The following is a 10,728-nucleotide window of genomic DNA, read 5'->3' as shown; positions in this document are numbered from 1 at the left end:
CTCCGCGGGGCGCTGCAGGCTCCGTGGCAGCCAGCCCTGCGCCTGGCGGGCTCCTCGCTGACCCGGCAAGCTCGTGAACTGTTTTTTCTTACCGGATCAGTGGAAAAAAAACCCCATAACCCTAATCAAAGTGGACTGCTGCAATTCAAAATACACAAAATCGTATTAGCAAGGCTGTACTGAGCGAGGGGGAACACACGGTTTAATTCTGTTTCTTCCTTTGGCCTTTTAGGCACCAAGGACTGGGGAGGAGAAGCTACTCTGACAGCGCCAGTTTCTATGTTAATGGCGCGCCAGGGTTTGGACGGCATCCCTAGCGTCAGGAGGAGAAACCCCGCGTAACTCTCATCAGTTTAGGAGCATCGCCGCCTCGGGAAGAGCATGAGTGCATCGTGACTGCCACTAGCATTTCGTTTCTGTCACGAGAGCAGGTCGTGCACTTGCCGCATTCAGCTTTACCAGATGACGCATTCCTTCCATCTGCTGTCCAGTTATTGAAAACATGGTACTCCAGCCGCTATTAAAGAACTGCCTTCGGCTATCCTGCATCCTCAGGACTCCAAAAGCTGGCTTCAGAAGCACAACGAGTGGCGGCCTCATTATCCAGTCTACTTCTAATGATGTTTACCAAAATCTAGCTGTGGAAGACTGGATCCATGACCACATGAATTTAGAGAACCGACGGGTCCTTTTCCTTTGGAGAAATTCCCCCGCTGTGGTAATAGGGAGACATCAGAATCCCTGGCAGGAGTGCAACCTCAGGCTAATGAGGCAAAAAAATATAAAACTAGCCAGGAGAAGAAGCGGAGGAGGGACAGTTTACCATGACTTAGGCAATATCAATTTGACTTTCTTTACAACCAGAAAAAAATATGAACGAATGGAAAACCTGAAACTAGTTGTTAAGGCACTCAAAGCCTTGCGCCCCCAGTTAGATGTACACGTCAGTGACAGATATGACATCTTGCTAGACAGGCGATACAAAATCTCGGGTACTGCTGCAAAGCTGGGAAGGACAACTGCTTATCACCACTGTACCTTACTCTGTAACGCGGATAAGTTTGTTTTGTCTTCCGTACTAAAGAGTCCTTACAAAGGGCTAAAAAGCAATGCCACTCCTAGCGTGCCTGCCTCAGTGAAAAATCTCTTTGAAGAGGACCCTAGTTTAACTTGTGAGATGCTCCTGGATGCCATTGCTGAAGAATATGCTACGCAGCACCAAATAGATCATCATATCACCTTAATAAATCCAGCTGATGAGACTGTGCTTCCTGGAATTCGTAATAAAACTAAAGAACTGCAAACCTGGGAATGGGTGTATGGAAAGACGCCAAAGTTCAGCGTTAGCACTTGTTTTAGCATGGTCTACAAGGAGTCTGTTCTTGACGTTAAAGTAGATATGGATGTAAAGCATGGAAGGATCGAAGTCTGTAAGATTTATCTGCCGGAGCAGTGGCTGCCACCAGCACTGTGCAGTGAACTGGTGAAGAGCCTCACTGGCAGTAAGTTTTGCCCAGATGAAACCACTACACTAGCAGCAACATTGCTAAGAGTGTGTCCCCAGGATGAGGAGTTGCACAGCAGGTGGAACCTGCTGTGTGAGAATGTGATAATGTTAATGTGACTTCATTTTGAAAGTGTAAGCTAAATTTCTGCTGCTTTTTAATTTATTGAAAACAAAATTAAAACATTAATTTCTACAAGATGGATTTTTCTCGTTCATGAGTCATTAAAGCTGTTTGATCTTGTGCTTTGCTTAATATTGCCTACTAGCAGTTAGATTTCGTGCTGCCTGCACCCGAGGTTCCCAAACTGTAGGATGTAAGCCGCTGTAATGGGCTGCAGCCCTGTGTTAAAGAATTTCACGAGTCTCCGGGTTATTCTAAGTTTGCATTTATTCACAACTCAGAGTTAGGCCATCACCTCAGTGAGTGGCAATGTAAAAAATACACCTTACACCTTATATACCTTTTCAACATGATTACATAATAGACAAAGTCTACGGTAAGTCTCCACTGCATTCTCAATTCCTCTATTCTTCTTCGTCAGTAGAAAGTTCTCAGTTCCTCTGCCGGTACATTCCTTCTCAGTCCTGTCACAATTCACAGGCATATTATTTTTTTATAACTTTCTATAATAATTGCATAAAGAGTTTTCCATGATGTTCACAATTCCTCATTTGTCTGACCAGCTGAAAGTCCATTGTTTCCCACAGGTTAGCATACTTGTATCCTTCTATCTCAGTTCTGCTTCTCGAACACGAAGTCCATAAAGTCTTCTCTTGGCAGCCACTGTGAATGCAAGGCAAAAGCATAAAAACTCAACCTCTAACCTATCCTCTATTCGTCTGGGCCTGCTCTAATTATTCTGTCTACATCTTGGTTTAAGACCAACTTTTCTGATTGTCTTAAAGTCTTGCCTTCATCTATCTTTATTCACTGATTAACTCGGCTGGTGATTAGTCCAAGCATGGAGGGGAGCTATACAAGGAACATAGTGAGCAGTTGACTGTGGTCTGTTGAGTTCCTTGGCTGCACGCCTGCATCTTAGTTGCATTCGAAAGTCAAAATCTTAATACAATATACACAAAATGATTAATGAAACTTAAGCAAAAGCAAAATTAACTCTTTCCTTTATCACCTGTATCACTCCATGCTGACAGACACCATCGCTGCTTACACTGGGGAGAATGGTGGTGGCAGCATCCCAAACTGGCTCTGTAGCAGAGAAGGTGCAAATGGCTGACACAGGTGGGATGGGGTAGATGGAAAGCTGCTGCTGTGCTGCTGCACCGGATCCCCCAGCCTGCATCCCCCCCCTTGCAGATAGTAGCTCAAAGGCCAAGTCTCAGCCCCTGAGCTGTGTGGAGAGGGATGTCCCCCTGGTTTCCAGCTGAAAGTCCTTAGGGATTGCTGGCAACCCTCTCCCTCCCTACAAGCACAGTACTAAGCTAAGCTCAATGCTGCATACTGCATCAGTCCAGGAGTTCCATCCTGCATTAGGGCTTTCGTCCATGCATGTGCAAAAGGCGGGGAAGGATTAGGAAGTTCAGCGTGGGGTTTTACATTAATGAGGGCAGGAGAGGCTAACGTGCCTCCTTCGTACCTGCGCTGCCTGGCACAAAGCTGGGAGTTGTGGTGGCCACAAGTACTGGTATCTAAGCAGAAAGTGGGACTAGTTCTTCTACATTAGGAAATACACTTGCAGATAACAGACCTAGGAGAAACAGGTTCCTTATGGTACTGCCTAGGAGAAAAATTGCTTGTGAAAGGCAACAGTGAACTGAAAATTACAGTTTTCATGTTAAATACAAATAACAGCTCAATGTAAAATAACATTATGAAAGAAAGGTTCAAGATGTATTTCACATCTTTCTTGAGTGCACCCTCAGCAAGTTCACAGATGACACTAAGCTGTATGGGAGTGTTGATCTGCTCGAGGGCAGGAAGGCTCTACAGAGGGACCTGGGCAGGCTGGATCAATGGTCTGTGGCCAATTGTATGAGGTTCAAATAAGGTCAAATGCCGGGTCCTGCACTTGGGTCACAACAACCCCAAGCAATGCTACAGGCTTGGGGAAGAGTGGCTGGAGAGCTGCCCAGCAGAGAGGGATCAGGGTGTACTGGTTCACAGTCGACTGAGTATGAGCCAGCAGTGTGCCCAGGTGGCCAAGAAGGCCAACAGCATCCTGGCTTATATCAGGAATAGTGCAGCCAGCAGGAGCAGGGAAGTGGTTGTGCCCCTGTACTCAGCATGGGTGAGGCCACACCTCAAATACTGTGTTCAGTTCTGGGCCCCTCACTATGAGAAGGACGTTGAGTTGCTGGAGTATGTCCAGAGAAGGGCAACGAAGCTGGTGAGGGGTCTGGAGCACAAGTCTGATGAGGAGCTGCTGAGGGAACTGGGGTTGTTTAGTCTGGAGAAGAGGAGGCTGAGGGGAGACCTTATCACCCTCTACAACTGCCTGACAGGAGGCTGTAGCCAGGTGGGTGTCAATCTCTTCTCCCAAGCAACAAGTGATAGGACAAGAGGAAATAGCCTCAAGTTGTGCCAGGAGAGGTTTAGATTCAGTATTAGGAAAAACTTCTTCACTGAAAGGGTTACCAGGCACTGGAATGGGCTGCCCAGGGAAGTGGTTGAGTCCCCATCCTTGGAGGTGCTTAATAGCTGTGATATGTGGTGCTTAGGGACATCATTTAGTGGTGGACAGGTATGGTTGGACTTGATGATCTTAAAGGTCTTTTCCAAACAAATGAGTCTATGATTCACTGTTGTGGCCAAATAAGCAGAATGCAATTTTGGTCAGGTCAGAACAGAAGCAGTTTATTGCTAGAGATGTAGGAGACGACTCAGCACAGCAGTGACAGACTCCACTGATGTGACCTCTGCCCAAATGAGGCAGTTACAGAGTTTACATACCTTTATGTTGTACAACTCTTTCTTCACCAAACTACCCTTGAATAGTAGTTAGTTAAATTTTAAGTGGGAGGTTCAAGCAAAAAAGCCATAAATTCACCCTGTCGAGGTGTGAGCACATCAAGGTAAATTCCATTCAGGGCACAGTATATAGCACAACCCAGTTTACATACTAGTCTTTTCCCAGAAGGTTAACTGGCGTGGTAGGACTTAAAAGGAAAGCACAGTATTCAGAAATGAGGATAGCTACAGACAAAGGGCTTGCTAACAGGTGACGTATGGGTTGTCCTGCAATACCAACAGTGTTTACTATTTCTGAAGATAAGGGAACTGCAGGAAAATCAGAGGCATATAAAGTGGATTGAAAAATACCAGTACCAATTAGGCAAGAAACGATCTTGCTGTTAATAGGGTAAGATAAATAAGGACCAGTCTGGCCTAAAGAAAGTAAAGGAGCAATGATGTTTCTGTCCTTGGGGCTGTCCCAATCCCATTTCTGAGGCTGTGGCATGAAGGAAAAGCTGGGTGGAAAGTGAGGGTGACTGAATCCTGCTGGACTTAAAAGACTTATGATTAGGTCTGTAAGGACATTCTGGCTTTCAGAGTCCTTGTTGTCCATGCAGACAATCCCTCAGCTGAAGCTCCAGTAGGGATTTCAAAAGGTCCCTTACCTGTCAAAGTGGCACCAAGGAGGTTTTGGCAGGGATCAGTCTGTGGTCCTCCCAGGCGGAGCAGGATGTGTGAATCCAAGTCACAGCACCAAATTCTGTCACGGCATAACTGGAATGCAGTTTTGATCAGGTCAAAACAGCAGCGGTTTATTGCTATAGGAGAGAACACACAGCAGCAGGGACAGGCTCTGTTGATAGGATCTCTGCTGAAGTGAGGCAGTTACAGAATTTATATACTTTGTTATACAATTTGTCCTTCACCAAACTGTCAAATAAGCAGGATGTGGTAACAGCAGTGACTGAGATTCTTCAGATGAGGATGATTTAGACAGTCAACTTGGGAAGTCCTAGGCAGTATACCCTTTTATGAATACTCCACTCCTTTGCTAATTGAAGTGTGCAGACAAGGCCGTTAGCTGCAAGTATTTCTTAACAAGTGAGGCCTGCAAAGGCCTATGAGGTGTTACTATGTTACTTACACACCCTCCTCTTTAAAAGATGGCCGGTTGACCAGCACTCAGTAGGAGCAAATCACACGCCAGAAGCAACCTACCTGTAGCTAAGGAGAGCAGTCAGTGGGGGTGAATCCAGCCCTCGGCCAGGAGGACTGGACGACACCAGCTGACTCCAGCTGGGAAAGTGGCTTAGGCTGATCTCCACTGATGATGCCAGGAGGGACAGTCCTGGTGATGACCTGACTATGTTAAGTGCCAGTGGCAGCACAGAAGAACATGGCCTGGAGTCAGTAAAACGATCGTGGAACTGTATTCTTAGATTGCTCTGATAAGTTGGGTTTTCTTTTCCCATTCATTGATGCCCATTCCTCTTCATACCTGGTCTTCCTACTGACAGTGAAAAGAACTACTCAGAGATTAAGGGCTTGTAGGTAAAGATTGCAGTGCAGCGCCAACTGGGATGTCACTGAAGACTCAGTTGTACATGTGTACAGATACTGCATATCCATGAGATCTACAAGGAAATCTGCAGTCTTAGCTGGCGAACTACAGTCTAGTTAGAAAACAGAGAAAAAGTTCTAGCAGCAAACAGGCAAGACGGAAGACCGTGCTTGCCTCTTGTGGTTATCTGTAGAGGACCGTATCATAGGGGCTTACTACTAGAACAGAGAGGCATATTGTATTACAACATGCAGAAAGCATTAAATTTTTTTTATATTTATTTATTTATATTGAAGGTGGCTTTTTATTTTGCCCCTGTACACTTGAAATTGCTGGGCTAGGTTAAAAGATACAAAGCTTTACATTTGGGAAGCTTACTGTACTTACAGTGAACCTTCTCCCAAACATGGCTGATCTATAAGGCATTACCCAGCTTCCTTCAATTATCCTTTGTAGTGCAGAGAAGAATTCAAACAGATGACTAAAACTACAAATAATAAAAAATAACCTTTATTCCCATTAAAAATAGGCATATATTATACACAACTGAATAAAAACGATGACAGTGACTAGAAACCTAGTACCACAGCAGCAAGACAGGGAGATTCTATGGAATGTTTGGGGGGGGAGCGTGCAGCTTCTGAAGCACATACGTTATTCTTTTTGCTGATGTAGCACTGAGAAGCTGAGATGTTATTATGCAAAAGGATAAAGAAGGTAGACCACTGGCAAACTGTGACCCAGAGAACAAGCTCTGTTTCTTCCTGATAGTTGTGGAATAGATTTGTTGTGTTAGAGGCAAAACTAAAAGAACAGCAGCATTAGATGACAGAAGGCAAAAGAAGAACAAAGCAAATATTGAAAAAAGGATAATGGAATACAACAGCCATCAGCAAAAAGGAACATAGGAGAGAGAAAAAGTTCTAATAATGAACATGCTACTAGAAGATGGAGGCATTACTGTATTACAAGATGCAGAAAAGTTAAGGCACCTGTCAGTTCTGATGCAGAAAAGATTTTGATGGGACCTGCAAATGAGGCCGCTGCCAGATCTTCATATCAGAATATATGACTTTGCTTGATTCTTGCTGACAATGATCAAGGACTCTTGTATTAGGAGAAGGAGGAGCAGCAGCTCAGGTGATACCTTGTGCTTTCCAAAGGATGATGGGAAGACAAGAAAAGATTTTGTCTTTTTTCCAATTAGCATATTCGTTAGAATCATTATTAACAAGAAAGTTTCAGGGTATCCAACTTCCAGAAGAATTTAAAAATTAATTATTTTTTAGGGGACTATCTTAGCAGCAGGGAAATAGCTTACTGCAGTTCAGATGGGCAGAACTAGCTGGAAGGACATTAAACTTGGAATTCAGGGGAAAAGATTGGGAGAGGATCGTACACCTTTTCACACCTAAAGCAAAGGATGGAAATCAGGTATATGACCATACATCACAGAATAAAAGAATGTATAGGAGAGACAGGGGAAAGAATACAGCTGTTTGCATCCTTTCCAGCCCCAAATCCATCATGCAAAGACACATAAGACAACCCTAAAACATCTGTATATTGAACACTACAGTGCTTGTATGCAAGGAGCTTGGATAATGGAATGTTAGATTTGGGGTTGCTAGCAAAGCCTGTGAATTCGGGTATTATGGGATTGACCAAACCACAGCACAATAGTAGTCATGACTAGAACACGGGAATTCAAGGAAATAAATAAGGCTGCTTATAAAAGAGGACACGTGGCAGCCCAGCTTCTAACATTTGTAAGGTGGTCAATTAAAGATATGGAAAACAAAATCTGCTCAAGAAAAAATTAATAGTGAAAATGGAAATGACAGTAAAGAGGCTTTTGAGAGACAGTGTTGACGGTCCGTTATGAAATCAAGACCAAATTTAGACCTGGATTGTATTAATTAAGATTATGGGAGAAGTACAGTGGAGGAATTGTACGGTTGTGCTAAGTGTCTCATATGTTCTTAAACCTATAGATTATAAAAGCTGTGCTGGACTAAGTACCTAGGAGAGTTGCTTCTGAGGGTGGACAGCTGGATTCAAGCAGCATCTTCCAGTCTTACATTTTTATGCTTATAAAAACACTCATTGAAAGCAGTCATATCTGATCACATTTTCTTTGTATGTTTAGTATGAAAGACATCCACTGTTGTTTCATGACAAGGTCGCAAGTCAAAGTCACAGTATCCAATGCTGAAACGACCCTGCAGAAATTAACAGAATTGACAGGGTGAACATAGAATGAGTTCTTCTACAGTATAAGTTAATTAAAGAGGTCAAAGCATTTTTACCTGTGGTTTCTTAAAATAATCAAGACCCCTTCCAATCTTAATCATCCATCCATTGTTGAATCTGTTTTAAAAATTCACAAATTTGAAAACCATGAGTATGTTGAATAAAAAAATGGGTTATATCCACACAATGCACAAGCTGCTTGTCTCAATCACAGTTATTTCCTAGTGTCGCCGATGCCTGTACGAACCATGGAAGACATTGTTCTGTATAAAGAGACATCTACTATTATGTTCACAGCTGGAACACATGAAACTAAGGCGGGCTGATTTTATCCAGTTAGACCCACGCCTTCCATTTTGTCAACCACACCTGTAATTAGAAATTGTCTCAGAAGTTAGGGTTAAGTAGTTTGACTTCAAATAACTGGCATTCACTGATTTTTTTCTATCACCCACCTAATTTCTCGATCATGTATCGAAGACGAATATGCAATATCCAGTGTTACTCCATAATTCTTCAACGATTGTTGTATTTCTTCCAAGCCACTTATCTGCTGACTCCTCCCACTACCCTGTTAAAAGTAAAAATAATGTGGTGTTTGGTTTTTTGTGGTTTTTTTTTTTTAACTATGTATTCCACCTCTGGTCACCTCTTCCTAAACTCACCAGCAAAACCTTTTTAGTAATAACTTAAAACAAAAGAAAGTAACTTGGATGAAGGCAGATTTGCAGTTTGAAAGACAGGATGAAAAGCAGACAGATTACAGGTAAGCTTCTAAGGGGTGAGGAGGAGGAGCTCGTTCTCAGCCCTTTGAAACTAGATATGAACTACTATTTGAGCCAAAATAAATGCGGTGATAGTTTAAGAGGTTTTATCTCATCAAAGCTTCTAAAATGACAAGTATATATAACTTGTTGTAAGAGAAAAAAAAAAACATGTCTCAATAGATGTTTTGGTTTTGATGACATTTTCCACAACGAAATTTTCACCAAAACATCTTTTCCATTTAAGATCCTGCTTACCGAGAATTTGTTAGAGTTATCACAAACTGTGAACTTACAAAATTACTTATGTTCAACTATCATATTTTTATTTTTGCCTTAATCTGTGTTTTCTGCTGAAGGCATCAGAGCATCAGTCTAACAAGTACTGGTAAATAAGAATGAATCTCTATTTAAAAATAAATGTTTATATATATATACACACACACACACATATATATGTATATACTTGCATGTGGTATCACCCGTGTACAGGGAAACAGAAATCAAAACCTAGACACTTACTTCATCCCAGGAAGTGAGGAGGTGGATTGTTTTCACTTTGCACGGCCCCTTAACTAGCATCTCGCAGAATCGTAGGAAGTTATACAACTGTAAAAGTTTTATTTAATTTAGTAACTTGGAATTTTTTAGTAGTTACATCTGTATCAGTTACACTGAATATCTACTTGCCTGATGAACATGCCTAATGTATGGGTCCTCCACCCAAACTTCAGAAACAATCTCAGTAAGGTACTCTCGGAAAAGCTTTTCGTAGCTGAAACCTGTTGCATTTTCCTCTATCCTGATTTGCTTATGGTATTTGCCATCTGAAAAGAAAAGAAGTCTCTTTTTCAGTAAAGATCATGACATAATTCCCGTTACCCATCTCACCTATAAAACGTTCACATAACAACAGGTATTTAAGTGTGAACGGGTACCTCACAGCTCTGTACCTTGTTTCTCTTTTTCAATGTGTTTTTTAATGTCTTCAGCTCTGGTCATGTACTCGGATATTTTCTGCCGGTAACGGTGCTTTTTTGCCTCGTCTTTCGTGGCTGTGAATCATAGAATAGAATCATAGAATCGTTTAGGTTGGAAAAGACCTTTAAGATCATCAAGTCAAACCATTAACCCAGCAATGCCAACTCCACCACTAAACCATGTCCCTAAGCACCACATCTACACATCTTTTAAATACCTGCAGGGATGGGGGCTCAACCACTTCCCTGGGCAGCCCGTTCCAGTGCCTAGTAACCCTTTCAGTGAAGAAATTTTTCCTAACATCCAATCTAAGCCTCCCCTGGCACAACTTGAGGCCTTTTCCTCTCATCCTATCGCTTACCGCTTGGGGGAAGAGACCAAGACCCACCTGGCTACAGCCTCCCATTAGGTAGTTGTAGAGGGCAACAAGGTCTCCCCCTTAGCCTCCAGTCTCCAGGCCACACAAGCCCAGTTCCCACAGCTGAATCGAAAGCACACATAGAATGCCAGAATCCTAGGTTGGAAGGGACCTCAAGGATCATCTAGTCCAACCTTTCTAGGTAAGAGCACATGCCAGTTCTCCTCGGGGCGGGGGAAGCGCGGCGGCGAGCTGAGCCCCGCCTGACCCCCGGTCTCCCGTGGAGAGACCGCCAGCGTTCCTCTCCTTGCCCGTCAGGCGACGGCGGACCGGGGCCGGCCCTCGGCGGCAAGTACGGCTCGTCTCTCCTCAAACCCACCCCCGGCTGGC

General features: G+C 43.3%; 3 protein-coding genes across 7 annotated transcripts in view; 2 read left to right on the top strand and 1 right to left on the bottom strand.

Annotated features, from left to right (window-relative positions):
* MRPL30 (mitochondrial ribosomal protein L30) overlaps positions 1 to 10,728 on the top strand; it is a 34,491-nt gene that overhangs the window by 5,851 nt on the left and 17,912 nt on the right. The window lies entirely within an intron of this gene.
* LIPT1 (lipoyltransferase 1) lies at positions 295 to 1,624 on the top strand. The gene has a single exon (XM_009638958.2). It carries the CDS (start codon positions 503 to 505, stop codon positions 1,622 to 1,624), a length of 1,122 nt encoding a protein of 373 aa, XP_009637253.1. The 5' UTR covers positions 295 to 502.
* On the bottom strand, positions 1,956 to 10,079 carry MITD1 (microtubule interacting and trafficking domain containing 1). Of its 5 annotated transcripts, none has more exons than XR_004842028.1 (9): positions 9,953 to 10,079; positions 9,690 to 9,826; positions 9,522 to 9,608; positions 8,691 to 8,806; positions 8,292 to 8,352; positions 6,975 to 8,204; positions 5,640 to 6,469; positions 5,087 to 5,239; positions 1,956 to 2,291 (listed from the first exon to the last, which is right to left on the bottom strand). XR_004842028.1 is itself a non-coding variant. In XM_009638957.2 (6 exons), the coding sequence occupies exons 1-6, from the start codon at positions 9,999 to 10,001 to the stop codon at positions 8,109 to 8,111; spliced, it is 546 nt and encodes a 181-aa protein (XP_009637252.1). In that variant the 5' UTR covers positions 10,002 to 10,079; the 3' UTR covers positions 6,475 to 8,108. The 5 variants fall into 5 exon arrangements, 1 of the variants encoding a protein (XP_009637252.1); XR_004842031.1 differs by having other exon boundaries at positions 5,640 to 5,822; positions 8,005 to 8,204; XR_004842029.1 differs by lacking the exons at positions 1,956 to 2,291; positions 5,087 to 5,239; positions 5,640 to 6,469 and having other exon boundaries at positions 6,475 to 7,174; positions 8,005 to 8,204.

Source organism: Egretta garzetta, unplaced genomic scaffold (assembly GCF_000687185.1).
Source record: "Egretta garzetta isolate BGI_Z169 unplaced genomic scaffold, ASM68718v1 scaffold5, whole genome shotgun sequence".
In the NCBI taxonomy this organism is placed as follows: Eukaryota; Metazoa; Chordata; class Aves; order Pelecaniformes; family Ardeidae; genus Egretta; species Egretta garzetta.
This window is presented reverse-complemented; position numbering and strand designations above follow the sequence as displayed.